Source organism: Oryzias latipes, chromosome 9 (assembly GCF_053564925.1).
Source record: "Oryzias latipes strain Hd-rR chromosome 9, Olatipes_Hd-rR_3.1".
In the NCBI taxonomy this organism is placed as follows: Eukaryota; Metazoa; Chordata; class Actinopteri; order Beloniformes; family Adrianichthyidae; genus Oryzias; species Oryzias latipes.
Window position 1 is genome coordinate 18,416,554 of NC_136245.1, and position 19,842 is coordinate 18,436,395.

Here is a 19,842-nt window from a genome sequence, read left to right on the forward strand (position 1 = left end):
ATTAGTATCATTATGTGCTCAGATTAGCACACTATGCATGCTTTACATTTAACTAAAGAGGCTAAACGAGACCCAGGAAAACTGCAGTCATTACTGACAAGGCCTCATCATTTTTTGACAATCTCCTCTTCCAGTGGACCTGCATGTATTATTAATGCAGGAGTTGTCCATAGGGCTTCAGCGTTATCTATGGAATGATTGATGAGTAGTTGTGAATGTGGAAGTATGGACCTCTCAAATTTTATCATTCTTCTCTTTAGTTTCCTTGGTACTTAGAGAGTCTCAGTGAAGGTTGCAGCTGCTGCAAACTTTCCATGGAGCTGTTTTAAATGGCAAAAATGATCTTTAATAACTTACGTCTGGTTTGCAAGTTGATGCTGAAAGTCAATTAATTTCTAGAGACATCATTTACTTTTGGTGTTGATCAGAAATGATTAAGGAAACTAAACTTTATTAAAATAGACAGCAACAAGCTACTCAGGCTTTATCAGGAAGCCCTTTCAAACCTAACAGGTTGTTTCAAGATTCTTGAAATATGGGATGTCTCTATTTGTTTAAAAAAAGGAAAAAGGTGTAATATTGTTGCTCCTTTTTCTTTTTATATGCAGTTCAGGTCAGATTTTTTGTTTTTGTTTTACTTATTCTCCACTGAGTTAGGAATGAAAAAGCTGTGTCATGTGGCAAAGTCTTGTGTTTGGGGTGAATGGCATGTGTCCATGTTGCCCTTTAAGAGTATTGACAGGAAATCCCGATGAGGACAACAGCTTTGGGGCAACATGAGTTATCTCAAGATTATCAGCAGAATGCAGAAACATTAAAAAAGTTGAAGTTTCACTTAAAAGAAACAGTTTACCAACAAGTTCACTGATGCAGTAGAAACATTTCCCATTTTTCCTGTTTTCTGATGGTATGAGGAGAGTTGGTAGCAAGAGGAAAATAAACAAGAGGGTTTAAATTTCAGCTTTTCTGTCATTTTAACACATCGTGGCATCAGTGTAACAGAAAAACATCAAAAATGTGTTCTGTGGTCCACTTGCTTTGTGGTATATTCCACATAATTTCATTTTTAAGAAAAATTGATCTGGTTCTTTTTGATTAAGAGATTCTATGTCAAATTTCACAGGGTTCTGTAAATGTTAAGCGCCGGCTATCTTGTTCAGTGGGTGTCTGGTTGGTTGGTTTTCAAATCCCAAGCACAATATGCTTGGTTTGCGCAAGAGCATAAGAAACCGAAGCCAAATTCCCTGGCCAATAAAGCTGATTCTGATGGTACTTTTACACCAGATGGGATCTATGCATCAAATTTGCGTCCGCTACCTCTGTTTCAACGAGCATCAGATTTGCGTCTTTACATACACGTCAAATTTTATGCTCAATGCTTGCCCAAAAATGCATTCATAAAGTACACTCCTGTTGCGTGGGGGAGGCGCTACTGTCCAGCTTTTAGCCTCATTGCTACATGGAGGCACTAACTGTATTTCTTATTTATAATGCATGAAAGACACAGATGATGTTGAGAGATCAGGTTTTTTGTGTTTGGAAGAGCTCTACTAAACCATCAATATCTTGGTTCATGAGATCTTTCAATCTTTTTTTTAATGGGACCTTTTTTGCAGTGCAGGAGCTGCATCTGAATAATGGTGCTTTCAGCGGTAATTCTGTGTTTCTGCATTAGTTCGAGGAAAGAAAATTTAAAACCTAAAAATAAAATTGCCATGATGCAAATAAGAAAAATATCATAAAGCCCAGGAGGAGAACGATCTTCTCCTGGGCTTGAAGTGTTTGACGGTTTTGATGGTGTTTTTTCTTCTGCATTGCTGTCAGTAGCAAATACTGATACAAACACCTACAGGGCCCTCTAGTGGTTGTTAGTGGGAAATAACCGCTAAAAGGCAACCAATTGTTAGTGGAAAATAGCAATTACATTAGCCTATTTATGTTTTAAAAAATCAGATATAGGCCGCTTCTGAGTATAAGTTGCACCCCTGGCCAAACCATCAAGAAAAAAAAAACAAAAAAACAGGAGTTATACTCCAAAAAATACAGTAAGTGTGATTCCAAAAGCCAATTGGTGCTTTTTCATTTTTTACGTCTCCATTCCACTCAAAAGTTACCCAAAACTGTTAATATAGCCTGTAGCATACAAAAATGTATTCAGTTGTCAGTTTAGAAAGAAGTTTTATATTTGCTAAATTTTCTCCTAAAAACAGAAAAACTTCCTTCATAGTGACACTGCTGTCAAGATGTCCATACATTCCATAATGGAAATACAGAGTTTCCATCCTCTTGCTGTTTCTCACACATCCATCTGTGCTCTTTCCGATCGGAAACAAAAGATTGACAAATGGAGAGGAGATGGAAGGAGAAAGAGGAGAGACAGCTTAAAAAAACGTCTTTTGTTGTTCCCATTTGCTTCATGGACGGAAACCACATTTGAGTTGGAAGCCATTGTTTTCACGATCATTGTTATGCATGCTGTAGATAAGAGAGATTATGGCGCGTAAAACCTCTTTAGGCTCAATCCTAAGTGGGAGTGGTAAGAGTCAGTGACCACGGTTCCATATCAAACAAAAATTAACATCTGCAGAAGAGCTGAAGTGTAGCAAGAGCATGGAGGGGAAGCATCTAAACCAGAAATCACCCTCACTGAAGTGATTTTAACTGGAGTCCAATAACTGTTTCTCTTCCTGCCTCTCCTCATTTACGAGGGAATGCTTTCCAAGGCTGACACTCATCTGATATAAGTCACATTATTTGTCATGGGCATCAAGTGATAGAAATAACAATCCATATAGAAAGCCATTAGTTTTCTATTATTGCCAAACTGGATGGACAGGCACTCAGAGTTCACCAGACTGACTGTGTTTAAAGTGTCAGGTTTGTTGAAAGAAGTCTACCTCTGTGGGGGCTCCTCTGCCACTTCCCCGGGGGCTGAGTGGCTGAAATCACCATAAAACTCTGTTGAGCTAGACAGCCTGTAATTTCAGCAGCAAGAGGCGCTCTGGCGAGATATAATGGAAAGTCCGTGGAAGCCATGAAATGTGCCGCATCCTGGTGTTGGAACACCATTGTCTGAACACTCAGGAACCTCTCTAAACTTTAAATTACTGTTTTTAAGCTGTCATTGTCTGAAAGAGCCTCACTGCTAAAAAGAAACTTGTTCAGTTTCTTTAATCGTCTATGGTCTACTCCATTCCAGCAGTAATCTGACATTCACATTCTGTATCAGAACAAAAGCAAAAGACCATTTTCTCATAAGGAATGGAAAAATGGGCTTCAAAGGATTGTTTTGTTTAGGCACAACAGAGTTGTTCTCTGCCTTCCTGCTTGCTGAGTCTTCTTCAATCATATGTTGCTTAAATGTAGGTACAAGTGCCTTTTTCATTCTCCAAAAAAAAAAAAAGCTTCTAATAAAGAGGATACACAACCAGCGCATGTCTGTTTAAGAGTGGTTTTTGAGTGTATGGGCGTCTGTGCAGCATTTGCAGTGAATGCACATCTGCATTAGTCACAGCAGAGCAAGCAGATATCCGCTTTGCCAAAGCAATATTTACACTGGTTGTTAGCATTGTGTCGTGTCTAGAGCCTCTTAGGAGATGTGTATGGAGTGTGAATGGAGTTGAAGAAATGAACTGGATCTAATATCATGCAGCAAGCTGGTGGAGGTTTGCTGCTGGGGGTCCAAGCCCATCACACCACTCTGGCTGCACTTCTGCTGTGATCAACAGCATAGAAAGTAAAGACAGTGACTGACATTTCAGTCCTCCTTATTCACCTTAAGTGAATGGTTGTGTAATTAAAGAATGAAAGCCTGTAAAGCCAAACATTTGTCTATAATTGTGCTTATTCTCCAAATGGGTTAGGGTGTTCACCAAGTGAACACTTTATAATAAGGTACCATTTAGTAATGTTAATTAATGCTTAATTACACATTATTTAACTATTAAATAACTGCATTAGTTAAGGATGCAAATCCTCAATCACTAGTTATTTAATAGTTTGACACAAAAATTGAGTTTTGTTACGACAAACGAAACAAAATAATGTGAAAAAAAAACGAACATCAAGTTTATGGGAGCATGCAAGATGTTTGAGTCTTTTGTCTATTTAACTTTAGCCAATATGTTTAAAGCCTTTGCCTTTTGTAGCAAAAGTTGTGGCTTATATGCGTTAACTTTTACTAAAAAAAAAAAGTTATTAGCATTTGTAATTGTAGTATGGTTGTTGTATAAATTTAGCTGTGTAAATATTAAACGTGGACATTTTTAGCAATTTCCATGTTTCAGTTCCTCTTTTCTTAAACCCACTCTCTTCATATATTAAATTTAAACCTTAAAGTTTATGAACTGAATTGAATAGAGCCAATTTTAATGAGGTAATTAATTAAAATCCTGCCATGAAGTTCATTCACTGAAATTCCTCAACAGCAGATTTTCTTACTTAGAGCTTGCTGCTTTGACCTCTAGATAACTTGCTTCTTTATACAATTATATAAATTGCATAAATTGTTAAATAATTACAGATAATTTTGCCAGTGCATGTTTCTGTTCTTTAACAATTACAATTAAGTCGTCCGTGGTACATAATGCCCCACTGGGATTAATGCTGAAAACTCTTCTCAGGAATGGTGAACAGGTAGATGGTAGCCTTGACATGAGCAGCACAGATACAGCAATTTCTTTCACATTTTCCCCACTGAACTTGCTTCAGTGGTTTAGCAATACCACCCTAAGGGCCTTCTACAGGGTTAAACCTCCCCATTGTAAATACAAACACACTATTTATCTGATTTCAAAAGGGTTTTCTTACCATTTTTTAAGGGATCCTTGGAAGACAGTTAAGATGTCTCTTTCCAAAAACATGAGCGCCATATTCCCTCATATTTGTGAGCAGATTAGGATGTGATTCATAAGTGAGTCCTTGTTGCTACTCAAAGCACCTGTTTTAGGTCTGATGAAGTTTACAATCACCAGAGCTTTACTGTAAAAACTCTCCTTAGAAGGTTTTAGTGTGTGTTTGTTTATCTGCCATGAGCTTACTAGTAAGCCCTCCTCTGCTCCTTTTCTGTGTCCATAGGTACAGACTGGCTGACTACATGAATAACTGCGGGAAGACTCCACATACCATGGGCACCTGTCCCAATAAAGACAATCACCAAGCCTGCTTGGCCTCTTTTGTGAGGCTCATCGGTCAGTACGGCGTTGTGAATGACACTGGGAGGGGTCTTATGGATTCACCCTGAGATAAACCATTAAGATAACACTGCATTAAAAAAATGTAAATACATGATGACAGCAGCAGAGGAGACAATGAGGCCGCAGTTTAGACTGCTTTTAAAGCCAGGTCCATGCAGAAGAATAAGGCTTTTTTCCCCCCCTTTGGGAGTTGATATCTCCACGAGAACACCGGACATCAGCTGAGTACCAGAAGTAAATTAGGGAATAGAGGCACGGAGAGTGTTTACTTAATTAAATCACTTCACAGCCATCTGTTTGGTCTTAATAAATGTGCACTGACTGATTCATGCATATGTCCCAATTCTAGCCTGAAGCACCTGGTAGAGAAACAAAGATGTGGGATGCTGGGAGTTCTATATGTTTTTACCATTGTTGTTTTTATTAATGTGCTTATATAGTTGATAACGATTACTCAAATGTTTGAGTTTTATTGCAACATGCATAATGATGTTTCTAGATGCTAGAAATAACAAAAAAATAGTTTATTACTCACAATTATTGCTAAAAGCACTAACACTGACACAAACTGCAAAAAATTGATGTTTGGGTTATGCAGTGCTGTGTTCAAATATGACACACACTTACAGCAATAAAACTCTTACAAAACATTTAGAACATAATGGCCTCTTTACATCTCATCGAAGTAAACTCAGATAGTGTGAAGTCATTCCTCTGTCTGGCATTGTGCCGTCCATTTTACATACTATTTGTGACAAATGTAGTCCATTAGTGACCTATACCTGTTAGTCCTAATGTGCATATGTATGTATTTATGTGGGATTCTGCTTACAGGGACAGAAATGACTCCCAACTATGTTGACAGCAGCTCCACCAACTGGACCATCTCGCCGTGGTGCACCTGCAAAGGCAGCGGAAACCAAGAGGAGGAGTGTCTGAACTTCCTGCGCCACTTCACCAATAACACATGCCTAAGTGAGCAGTTTTTCATACATGAGAAAATGTTCTGAAATTAATAAAGCTTTGTAATATTAATGAGAACAAAAGCAGGGCAGTAATGCTGGACTTCAATCTAGTGGTGCTCTCTCGGTTTGCGTCTGATTTTAAGTCCGTGTGGTTTTCATTTGACAAGAAAAATGCATTTCTTTGCAACTTGTTTAGATTTAATTAAGCAAAAAAATAAAAAGAATATTTAAAATCATGAAGAAAATGTACCTGCTAATGTTTTGATGGATCTCCTCCACAGGTATTCAAATGAATGTAAAATGGAACCACACATTCCTAGCTTTTCTGAACCAGGTTATTATTTTATCACTTTCCATCCTTTCTGCGAGTAGGATGTGGCTGTACCTAAATGAGAAAAAAAAACACTATTTGCATGTCATTTTCGCGTTTAATCTTTCAGGGCTTATCCTTTTACAGGAAAAGAATTTTATGAAAAGGAGGAGACAAGCGAAAATGAAATCAAAACGGAAGCGACACTTAAACACACATCAATTGTACAACGGATGCACAACTCACACAGCGCAGCCTCACAAAGATTTATTTTCAATATTAAATTTTTCTTTACCTTTTCAGTCAAATATACTAAACTCCTTCCTTGTTATGGCATGGGGAGCAGTGTCATCATCCCCACAAGACACCGTTGCCTTCCGCATGTTCCATTGTGTAGATAATGCTTTCAGACCATTTCAATAGATTGCTGGGTTACCGTTTTAGCTGAGTGTGCAGGATGAAGGATGAGGCTGGGAGCTGAGGAGGCGTCTTGAAAAATAACACAAAATGCTGCATCTCTTCTCTGCAGTCAAGGGGAACAGACGATAAACTTTCTCTCCCTCCAGGGAGGAGGGGGTACGTAAATACACTAACTTATTTGAAAGGGTAGTGCTTGTTCTCCTTAAACTACAAGATATTAAAACTATACATTTTATTAAAAAATAATAATAATAAAACAAGTTGACATAAAGATGTCCAATGTTATTAATTTGACAAAATATATGTTCACTAATGGTTGATAAATAAAATATAAATGGCTAAACATTGAGTAAACCAAATATTTAATTTATCCTGTAAAATACTTGTGAGCAACAATGCATTTTTTGCTCCTGAAACATCTTCATTTAAGTTTTTCTATCCCTCAAATACTTCCAATTACTATGTTTTTATTACAGTAGCCTAAAAATAAACTAGTGATAGTCTCCCTGGAGAATCTAAAACTAATAGCTTTTGATCATTCACAAAATATTTATTTATCTCAATACAAAAAATAATTTACAAAATTAGTGTTGCACCTGAATGCATCACAGCTGCAGATTTAGTTTTGAGAGTAAGGAACAAAAATGGAGATCCAGGCGGTTGGCCACTTAGTCAGAAAAAACATCATAAAGTAATTGTTGTTTTAAAATATATATATGTATGTATTACATTTATACAAAATTACTTTTGTATTTAGTACTTTATTTCCTTTCTAGTTTTTTTCTTTTTTTTTAACCAGTGTCTGTGTCCTTCACGTTCTGCCTGTTTCTGTTGTTGTGATGCAACAAGGTAAAAAAAAAACATTTTTGGTATTTTAATTTGGAGATCATCTAAATTCTTTAAAAAACATTGCAAAACTCTGTATGTGCTCCATCTGAGTTAAGCTTTTTAACCCTTGTGCTATCTTAGATGACCCCACCCTTACATTGACGTGTTCTGCCTACCATGACAAAGGTGGATAAAGGTGGAAAGATTTCATGTAATCCATGGACACCAGTGAAGATCACAAATTATTGAAGAAAAAAGGTTCAGCGCTCTGTCTAGTGGGTCTAGATGACCCCACTCCCAATGTCGAAGTGCCTAGGATAGCACAAGGGTTAAAAGACTCCTGTAAATTGACTTAAGCTTTTATTTGCCCAGAGCCGTTTTAACACCTGACAAATGTTAATGTCAAGGCTGGCAGAAAAAGGTGGAAATACTTTCGAAAGAGTCAAAGAAATAACTGACCAAAATATTATAGAAGGCCAGTAAGAAGTATTCCAGATAAAAAAGATTAATGAAATAAAAGACAGATAGCCTGATATCAGTTTCCTCTTCCTTTCTCATCGTTTTCTTGTAGTCTTTCTTCATCTGCATGTCTCAGTGCATGCAAGACGTTGCCTCCAGAGCCTCAGGGTGAAAGGGAAACTTGTTAGAAGTCATTAAAACATTGAACTACTATTGGCAACGAGCTTAATCACTCCGTGGAACATTTGAGTGCAGTGAAATATTCCAGGGTTGGGACCTCCGGCCAGCTAAGCTTGATTTATGACTTTATCCTTTCATCTTGAAATATCTGTAGGGGGATTTCTAGCTTTAACCAATTCCTGACAAGCAGATGCGTAACATCCCATCTCAGCAGTTCTTCACTCCAGGTTTCAGGATTTTAGTGAGGGATTTTCTGTGCTTTTTCTTTCTGATAGACAGTTGTCTGAAACTTTTTCATTGTCCATCAGAATTTAAAACAAAAAAAAAGTTTTCGTGCCCTCTAGACACTGCTGTACGGGTGGGTTTAGAATGCAACAGACAAATCTATAAGTGCATGCGTTGGGAGTACTGGGCCTTTGTGGTCACTGGATTATGCATGTGCATTCTTCAACAATCTGGTTTCTGTGTGGTATTGTGGTGGGAAAAGGCCATTTCTCCTTTGTTTGGGAATGTTTTGAATTTGATCAGTCATATAAATCTATTCAGAGTCATCTCTGCACAGTGACCTTATAATGGAGGTGGTTGCCAAGCAATTACATGCCCAGCCTTCTCTCTGGCTGAACAAAGAGAAACAAGCCTCATGTTTTAAACGGATGAGCAGTGACAAGGTGCTCAGCCCCTCTTTTACCATATCTAGCTCAAAAGCTGACTGAACAGGGATTTATCACATTTTTGCAGACTTGCACATACACTCCCAAAATTACCCGCATCCGTGCAGTCTTTCTGCAGGCACAGACACAAGACCACTCACACAAATTCACAGACAGCTGTCCTTCGTTTGAACTGATTGATTGTTTCTTTTAAGAGATTTCATGCTGCAAAGCAAATTAGGGCTTATCCTCTCAAGTATGCACATAATGTTACTATTCAGTCAGCTTCTCACAGTTTATGAAGACTGTTGCAACATAAAGTGTTTGTCCAACAGGCTTAGACCTATAACAAAAGGTCCAAATCTATGCAAAGCTTGTACTTTGCAGAATGTTCTTCAAATAAATAAAAATATTTCCAAAATTGTCTGGATAAACATGCAAAAGAAAAATAATAGTTTAAGGCAAAATATGGTTGGTTTTCACTTTCGCATGTTATATCTGACAACTGCAGTCCTCCTGAGAGAAAAGCTTTTTACAATATTTGACATGACGTATAGGCTATGTGGTATTTTATAAAATAGCAATGCACCTAGCGGCCTTTACTTTAGACAGATCGCACAAACTAGTCTCTGAGATTGCTTCAGTCTGGTTTAGAGTCAGACTTTCTCTCTGCTGAATGTCTTTTAGTCGGTTTCTTTATGGGCTTGCTGAGTGTTTGGCTACCACTTTTATATATGGCCGCCATTATGGATTTTTCTCCTGGCTAAAGTGCTTTTCTGAAAAGGGGTATTCTTAGGCACATCCATGCCAAATTTGATTCTTATACCATAAAATGCATGATTTGTCTGAAATATCAACCTAACAGGCTCGGCTATATTCTTTGTGCCAACAGGATACTCCATCCAGGCCTTTGGTTATGGAATGTACAACTCGCAAATAAAAAATGTGACGGTTCCAACCCCGTCATCAATGTCAAAAACATCGGAGGAGTGGTCTGTCATTATCCCAAAGGTAACGTTTTTGCTTGTGTGATTTTAGGTGATTTGTTTGTACTAGTAATTTCTGAGTCAAATGGGTTGTCAAATTGATGCTGTCAAGCTTGAAGTTTGTTATATCATACACGAGCCATTCCTGTGTTTAGAAACCAGACAGATGCCTTTGATGCAGCATATTTATATATATATAGCCCCATATTTCTGCATCTTCAGGCAGCTTCTTTACATAAATTTATTAAAATGGACTTATCACGAAAAGATAAACAAAAAAAAAGAAAAAAGAAAACAACAACACATAAATAGTGCATCACTCTTTTGGTTCGTCTCCATGAAAGGGGGATTTTGTACTCTTGTGAAATCCGAAAGCTCAGCATGAGGCGCAAGTCACATCACATTCAATCTCCACGCTTGTTAAAGCAATTGGCACATCAAAATAGACACTTTGTGATAAGAAAGTTTATGCTGCATCCTAGATGATGACATATGGTGAAAATATAACATTTCTATCTCAGACAATGGAAGAGTAAAATAAATAGAAGGTGGGGGGTTTAATCTGGATTAGAGCTTCTAAAATACTAGCCCAGGGGCTTGTTCTCTGCTGGATGCCTTCTACTCTAAAGACTGCAGCAAGCCCTAATAAAACTTGGTTTACTGTCTGGAGCAGAAAAACATAGCTTTTTGCTTTGTTCACAAATGCACAGATTTTATTTTATGTTTTTAAGAAAAATACACTTCATGTTATATCAGATAAACGTGAAGATGTCATTGTCGCATGCCCTGTTGGAGACTCCCTTTCTCCTGAACAGAAAAGAAGCATTTCAGCATGCACTGTGGACCAAGAGATCTTCTTTTTTTTCATCTTGCTGTCAAATTTGATTAGTTCCCATAGTGAAATATTGTTGTGCTTAACAGATGTACTTCAGTTATGCATTGCAGCCCTCAAGGATATGACTAATGATGTTTTTCACCTTTGCAGGAGACCAGTCACCCGGCTTGGCTGATTTAAAAAAAAGAAGTGTAAAACTGTCCTTGTGCAACTTTCAGTTTTCGTCCGTGTCTTTTTTGTGACGACTTCGACTGATCCAAATCCAGGCTGCTTTTGTTTATGAATGGAAATGTGTTTGTTCAATAAATGGCTCCTATTAAGGCATATCACATCACAGTCATTAAATGGTCACACTTCACCCAAGGCGTTGAAGAGCTTGCTTTACGCTTCAACCCTCATTGTCTGGAAGACAGCAAATTAAAACCTTAAAAATGTGGCAAAGTGGAGAATTAATGAACAAGCGGCACTGACAACAATAACAGTGTTCATGTTTGGGAAAGGCAGCGCAGACAGATATCTGCAGAAGAAAAGCAGGGAGAGAATGGATGGCGCTCGCTGCCTGTCCTGTGTGTATCTGTCAGAATTGATGCACTGCTCAGTGCCTGTCTCACTGCAGCATAGTGTTTAATTTATTGTAAAAATGGTAATTAGGAAACAATAAGACGTGTGATTACTCAAGCAGGAATTTTATAATTAGAGAGGGAGCTGGTAGGGACATTTTGGGCCGCCCCGTGTTTTCCGACAACTATGCTGGCAATTAAAACTTGTCAAACTTCCAAGGCAGATAAATTGGAGGAGTGCTGTTATAGCATGAGTCCTCTTGGCAAAAGATTAACTGTCCAAAGTTGTAAATCTCACAGCGACCGGTGTGGGCCCCACAGTGGCACACTGGTTGTTTGTACACATGGCAACAAATGATATGAGTAACAGAAAATACAAGGTGTGTGATGGATGCACAAATGGAGCAATCTCTGACCAGAAACTGTTCGTGTCAGTCGTGTAGCTCCTTTTCTTTTACATGCTTGACAAAATTTTCAGCTCATTTAGATGCATAATTACTCAAAATGTCACTCTTGGTTGTTGTGCGCTTTAGTATGCTCAGTGCGTAAATGTGGGCTGAAGCTTTGGTCTTTTAGGACTTCTAAGAACGCGTTCAGATTATGTGATATTGATCTTTGCTCTGCATGGATGCTCCACCTCCCAGCTACCCGCAGGACAGTGTTTACTTTCCTCAGCCAACACGAACACCATCATTTTGGTAATAACATAATAAAATGCTGATCTGATTTGGTTCATCGTATCCCTGACACCTTTATCCCAGGTTTCTGCTTTTATTTCCAAAGACTTTGACACAATCTACAAATGAATGCAACAATATCAATTTTATTTTGTTCCTCTAGTTTAATTGAGCTGGTTTAGACTTAATCACTAAATATTAAAGTAAATGATTATGCAACCTAAAAATGAGTTTATTTTGAGCCAAATAATTGGTTCATCTTTTTTCATTCCACATCTTTAATTTCCTTAATTCTTTTTTGAAAACTGTACAAATCAAAATCGACCCTTTCTTAAAAATTTTAACACCTGTAATTTTACATTAGCAAAATACTGCAAAGAAGAACCATTTGCCTTCTGATCAAACTGCTAACCTTAAGTCTTCATTACACTGATAATACTGAGTAGCTTATCACTGAAAATTTTCAAATCTTTTATTGATCACATTAAATAGTTCTTGCAACTTTTTATGAGGATGGAACTGAATAATTGAAGGGACCAGAATTAAGCAGAACAGAATTAACATTCAGCAACAGATTATCAGTGAGAAATAATTATATTAAGAAAAGCTGTTTATTCGTCCAAGAAGAGCAACTGAAATTTATGATCATATCCTTCATGAATTGCTCCATTATGTCATCATATTACATGTTTTTGCCTCAAAATTAATTTTGCTCTTTTTTTTAAGGGTTATAGGTATTCAACTCATTTTGAAATAGTTGTTCCTAATAAAATTCTTTGTAAAATCAGACTGATCAGTTTGCCCTGCTCAGGTTTGTGTCAGCACATCACGAGTAGTGCACCTGTTCAAAAAATGAATAAAACAATTATACATATGCACACTCCACCTTAACGCAGATGTTGGTCTCTTGGCTTCTATCTGTAGGACCTTTGATTAGGATTAGATTTCTCTTCCTTCAGCTTTTCCCTTCAGGGATCGTCAGAGCGAATCAGCTTCCTTCCACCGTACCCTGTCTTCTGCATCCTCGACTCTAACAGCAGATACTGTCATGTATTTGTTCACTGCATTCATGTTGTTCGTTTTTTTACATTCAGTTGGATTTTATGTTAAAGCAACACTTCTTTAATAATACATTTCCAAGCTAATAACATGACCTGTATGGCATAAAATGAAATTTCTAAGGCAAACATCGTAGCCTATAAAATAGCAGTGGCTGTCAAAGCTATTGATTATTTCTGACATAAACTCCTCTTCTTCAACTTTTCCAACTTCTGCAAGATTACAGGTTTTTTGTCCTTTTTCCTACTTTTGAGATTCAGCAAAACATGCGAACACAACTGCTACATTGATTTGATTTGAATTCACAACCAAATTTTATTAAATATTCAGCACAATGCAAAAAAAATAAATACTTTTTTAATTTACATTCTATTTTGCCTGAAAAGCTGCAACACGGGGCTCCTAATAATAGTAATAACTAGATTAATAGATATTGTCATATACAGTAATTGATTGATTACACTTTAAGTATTTTGATTTTTTTAAGCCTCAGCTTTCTTTGACTGTATTGTCAAAAAAGCTTTTCTGTTCAAAATCTAATGGCAATTCTTAACAAGATATAAAAAGGAATTAAATTTATGACCATGTAATGCAGAAACTTCAAAAATATATTGGTGCACTTTCTGATCATCTGAACCACAAAATCCATGAGGCTTATAAGTTTAATTGTCCCTGCTTGTTACAGATAGTTTCAAAATTATTATATTGATTTGAATTTTGATGTTCTCACATGAAAATGTTCTATTAATTCTCCCCTTTATTGTTATTACTTTTAGTCATATCAGTAGTTTAATGTAAAGCCACTCTACAGCAGCCCTATGAGCAGCAGGAAACAGATGTTCATGTTCTCATGTAACTCTGTCACTGTTGATCTTCAGCTGTAATGAACAGAATCGACTATTAATAGAGCCTACATAACTCATGGGCGTTCAATAACTTGCTTGGGGACATGCAGGCGTGTTACAGTGTAAATCTGACAGCGCTGATTGATAAAAAAAATTGATGTGAATACAACGAGTTGGTTCTGTTGCAAGTCTGATATGATCCGAGCTCTTTAAATATGTGTTTGAATCTTTCCATTGAGAGGAAACGCATACATGTTTGAGCTCTGCCGTGATGTTTGCCTGTGTTTGTGTTCCAGTCTTCCGTGCAAGTGCGTGTGCACGCTCTCGCGAGCCTGTGTGGAGACTGGCTGCAGTCAGAGATCTGGACTCGTGTCAACAGGCTGCTGCCACACATCACTGCCCTTGCTAATTAATTGGCTTTTAGTTGCGGATGTGCTTGGTGCATTGTCAAGCTACTCATCGCTGCCCCTGAACTCCCCCTCCCCCCATTTATTTATTTTCTATTGTTGTTTTTTGGGCAACTGTCAGTTCAATCTTTTCATTTTGAAATGCACAAAGCCAGGTAATGGGATAACAGCAGCTTCTTTCTATCTTCTATTCTGTTTGTTCTGCTCTTAAAGAAGCAAAAATGTCACTGCCTTATGTATGTAAGGCAGCACTATTTTCTTGGTTCATTATTTACTATCTCATTTATGTGTTACCTTGTTTTGGTGAAAGATAATGGATCGGATTTATGAATGATGAGGCACTGGTGCTGTAGATAACGTCTGGGTTGGTATTTTTTTTTTTCAGTGTACAGGAAAATGGACCAGTGCAATCTCTGCAGAGGTTGCTTTGGTGAAGATGAAGTAAGGGTGGAGGAGGAGGGGGAGGAGGGGTGGAAGCAGGGCGGGTGGGGTGGGGAGAAAATGTTTCATGTTCCTTGTGATGTGCTTCTGTATTGCTGTGCTGGACTAAAATTGTCTGCAAAGTGAGCAGGACTTCTTTAACTTGAAGGCAAATGGTTATGCTTGTTGTTACAAGAATCTCAGAAAATTGAAAAGAAAAAAAAAAGTACTGAGAATGTGGACGATTTCATGCAGAAGCCCATAATGAAGGGCGTTGTAGTGGGGATATAATAGCAGAACTCTGGAGGCCATAAAATTTAATATGTACACTGAATCCAATTCATCCCTAACTGTGCGATAAAGTGCATTTTCAGTTTTCACACTGCACATGAAATCATTTTTCCTTTTGATTCAAAAAAGCATTTTTTTGATTACATGCTGCAAAGACAATGTTTTTTTATATGTGTTTGGTTCTGCCTCTATTAGATGTAAGACATGGCTTATGAAATATTGAGAAGAAGTCCTCAGCTGCTGCTTGCCTCTGTAAGACGCGTTTGGCTAAGCAGCATGTTTTTCTTGTAAATAAAGTCGGTAATGTTTAAGCTTTAAAAACTGTTGAGAGACTTCTTGGCAGACATTAAAAGCATTTAAGAAAAAGAAAAGAACATGCTCAAAGGAAGCTTTATTTCATTGCCAACTTGTTTAAGAACATAGAACACACCGCGCTGGACTTTAACTATACCCAATATGTCAAAAATGTGTTTAATCAGAGAAGGTCTGACATGTATACACAGCTTCCCCACTCTGACCACCTTGCTTTGTCTTTTCTGTTCATCTTTTTTCAGCCCTGACCCGCCGCTGTCTCATCTCCACGTTTTCCTTATCAAATGCCAGGATAGAAAAACAGTGTGAGTGTCTGAGTCATGTCTAACCTTTACATGTCTCTCTCCCTCTGTGTCCTGCTTTCTTCGCAGTATCCTGAACCAAGAGGTGGTGGCCTAGACGTAGTAGAGAATCACTCTCCTTGTCTCTGTGCCAGCATCTGGGCTCGGCTTCCAAGCCTGGCTCTGGCTCTGATCCTGGCCCAGCATGCCTTGTAGAAGTGCCAGGAGGAGAAAAAAAAGAGGTCATCCACCCACGAACTGATCCCAAAGCAGAAGATGTCATTTCTGAGACTGATATTAGGAAGGATGTGCATCTGGTGACATTAAAAAACCTTTTGTGAAGGAGGAAAACAAGACTGAAAGTAGTGGAAATTATTGCAGTTCTGCAGCTGTGACACTGTTGATCATCACCAAAAAGACCTTTGTTAACAGAGGACAGCTTGTGAGCAATGCCTTTTCTGACATACAAGAACCTGGGAGATGTTCAAAGCCACTAGACTTTTCTCACTATAGAAGGAAGAGTTGCGATAAGCAGACGTAAGGAGAAACAGTAAATAAAATGGTAAAGAGCTCCAGCCAAAATAAAAAGAAACAACATACAGAAAGGAGGTTTTTGTTGCTTTGGTTGGGGTCATGGCTTACTCTTCTCTTGGAGGGATAAACCACATAATTCAGTGGATGATTAAATGTCTTTTCAACAACTGTGTAAACTCTAAACTGTAAAGCCTCCTCAGTGTTTTAAATGTTGGTATACTGTAGTACCTGTGATCATATTCAGTCTGACAGTACACCTTTGAAGAAGGCCAGAGATGTTAACATTTAATGGTTATATGGTCATTTTGAGATGTTTGTCGTTGACCGTGGGTGTTCTCACAGCCACCTGAATATGTGTATAACTTTGCCTTCATATATTTCCGTATAAATATCTAAAAACAACAATTTGCTTTGATTTAGCTCACCTGTATCCAGTACCTGGAAAGGACATAAATATATGCTAAGTAATGGAAGGCCGTCATTATCTGCATTTATAGTCATCTATTAAAGCTTAAACACAAAATATGTATAAACTAATAAAATTAAACAAGTTCTGTCTTCGAAAGCCATATTTTTGTCTGTGAGTGTCACATGTGTTTAGCACTTTTCACTTTGCATTATGATTTGCTGTTAATTCTGTGACACGTGTTGTCGTTAGGTTTGACAGTAAAGCTCTGCTGAAGTTGCATTGAACCAAAACTACTTTTTTAGTCTTATTTTTCCAAAATTTGAGTTTTGCTACAAGTAGAATTTAGGGATAGGGGGTTCAGAAAAATCATGGTCACTAGAGGTCAAACTAAGGGATAGCTCAGGGGTCTGCAACCTTCATCACTTCAAGAGATATGTGGATCAATTTCTCACTGACTACAACGCAGCAGGCGCCGTAAAGTCATACTTCACCCTTTAGAAAAGTAAAACACTGGTTTTCAATTTATATCATTGTGATGATAGATAAATAGGTGTTTTTTAGCATTAATACAACATAAATAGAAAATTGCTTTTTTTCTAAATTTGAGTTGGTTATATAACTTTTGACAGAGGATAACATATCTTTCTTTCGAAATAAAACCCGCCCTGTGCTACAGAGAATAATCTCAATGCAGCAAATTCATTTTACCACTTTTACCACTTTGAGTTCAATAAAGTTTGACTACTATGTATCACTTGTAGTCCAAAAAGCAAGTCACTTTTTAATATTAAAAATATATCAACCAGAGAGCTACAGCGGAGAGGTAAGAGAGTCACAATTGGCTCTAGATCCACAGGTTGCAGACCCCTGGTATAACTGGTTGAGTTATTGCTAGTAAAACAAAATTAATGTCACCTTATTTTTTGAATTGTGGCTCAGCTAATTGGACATCTTTCTGGCCTGTGATGGCACAGCAGTAAAAGCATAAGGAATAATGTGGCAGCATGGAATCACAGAGCTAAAGCAAAGAGACAATTTTTGGCCCTTTACCCCAGCTATTGTGAACAACTGCCTTACCGTAATAAATAAAATAAAAAAAGAAATTTCTAATCAATACCACAAAAAGTAAACATACTTTGGATCTTTTGTTTTTTAGAGAAAACTTTTGTTTTCATGGCAAAGTGTTTTACCCTATCTGCCAAGAGTCGGTCCTCACAAGTATATAAACACACACATATATAGTTTTGATTTTTTTTTTCCTTCCCTTTCTTCAAAACCTGTGTTTTTCTTTCAGATCTTGACTGAAGCCTTTTATTTAAAGTGGATTTTCCACGTAGCTCCCATAGAACTAAAACATACACGTCAAAATAGGTTGAGTGGTATAGAATGGCTCGTGTGAGGGAGTGTTGGCGTGCTTTTTTCTGATGGAGGGGTGTCCTGTTCAGGGTGTGTCTCCCCTCTCATCCAGTGATGGAGGACATTACAGAAATGGATGGATGTGAGGACAGAATGCGGACATACTTTCACTCGTGTTTGCAGATGACAGATGTATTTTTTTTCATGTTTTTGCTAACATCATTTTTCTTGAAGTGAACAAATGTTGAAGGTTTTCCCACAAGCGCAATTTTCACAGAAATGTTTATGTCCTCAGGCAGCACATCCAGTGCAGTGTTATGCCACATAAATACCTGATATGCAGCCAAACAGTCTCAGGTTACAGGCTGATTTAGAAAAGCTTTACTGTCTGTTATGGATCACAGATGTACAATTAAAGCTTGTTCAGTGTGTAACTGCTCACTGCGGTTTTTCCAAAGTACAGTAAGGGTCTTGGGGAAATTACAGTCCTGGCCCTCAATGGGTATACACTAAATTGTTAGTTTTAAAAAATAGAATGAATATTTTATCTTCGTAAACTGAGGTTTGATGATGACGCCATTTGTTATATTGTGCTCTATTTTGGATTATAATTTCCATTGCCCCTACCAGTGTCCTCACTCAAAAGAGACCAAATTGAGAAATGTCTCTATGAATATAAACTTCCAGTTGACTTTATTTATGTTAAGGTGTTTTGCAAAGAAAAATCCTAGAATGGGTACGGATTCAAAAACTGGATGAAGTGAATATAATAAGCTGTTTTTCTTCAGAGAACAAAAATAATTTAAAACATGTCTTAGAATACTAATGCAGTAATTACATGACGGAAAACAACCCACACGCCTATTAATCGTTTCTCCTGAGCCTGCGTGAATCCGTTTTCTAGAAATTTAATTCACCTCTGACAACTTACAGAACAAGTTGTTTTGTGAGACTCAAAGATAGCACATGATGTATTTGTCTCACTAAAAATTCATTTAAGCTTGACCTTACAAAAAAGTTCTGCAATTCACGCATTGCTGCTTAAACTCAGTATTAACTCAAGATCTGAAATATCTAAAAAAGGATAACGTTCTCACTGTACATCAGTATCAAAGTAGTTCAGGGGTAGAAATCCATCAAAGATGAAGCAGAGCAGCCAGTCCTCCTGAGAGAACAGCCTTGGTAGCTCCTAATGTAATACAACCATAACGCAGTCCAGACCCCAGGACAGGGAAAACTATGTGCTCAATACTTCTTCCACAACATGCAGGAGGTCTTTTTATGGGAGGTAAACCTTGTTATTTTCGCATGTGTGTGTTTTCAGATTACATTTCACAGTATATCGCAGCTCAAAACAGTAAGATGCATTTGTCCAATTTGACACTTGGGGCCTTTATTACGTGCAGTCATTTAAATCTCTGTGTGTTTTATATTCTTCCTGAATAATTTAGTGGTTAAAGGAGTCTGCAGCTTAACTGTAAGCTTAGTGATGCGTTTGCACCTATAGGTGATGAGGATACAGTGATGTTTCTGTTACAGTAACTCAAAAGCTTTTAGAATATTTTTTTTTCATTTCATATGCAAACTAAAGGCACCTCTACACCTGTATACCAGTAGAAGCATATATCCAGAACAAGGGTAGCAACATTCAAGTACAGCTATGTGCCACTGTTTATATTGCTATAGTCTTTCTGAAGGAAGAAAGGTGAAAATAAATTTTTTTCAGTTCTCTGTTAAGGTGGTTATCCCCAGAATTCCAATCACATTCCTTAGTAATCAAATTTTGATCTTAAAAGTTTGTTGCTCAGTTTTCTAAACGATTGACAACACACCCTCATTGTAATACAGTTGACTTACAAAAAA

General features: G+C 37.5%; 1 protein-coding gene across 1 annotated transcript in view; it reads left to right on the plus strand.

Annotated features, from left to right (window-relative positions):
• Positions 1 to 16,783, plus strand: part of LOC101170596 (GDNF family receptor alpha-2) — a 50,275-nt gene extending 33,492 nt beyond the window's left edge. The window contains exons 5-8 of the mRNA XM_004072656.5: positions 5,077 to 5,189; positions 6,030 to 6,170; positions 9,900 to 10,018; positions 15,771 to 16,783. Of these exons, the coding sequence (XP_004072704.1) occupies positions 5,077 to 5,189; positions 6,030 to 6,170; positions 9,900 to 10,018; positions 15,771 to 15,896 (499 nt within the window). The 3' untranslated portion in view covers positions 15,897 to 16,783. The remainder of the gene's footprint in view (positions 1 to 5,076; positions 5,190 to 6,029; positions 6,171 to 9,899; positions 10,019 to 15,770) is intronic.
• The last annotated feature ends 3,059 nt before the right edge of the window (positions 16,784 to 19,842 follow it).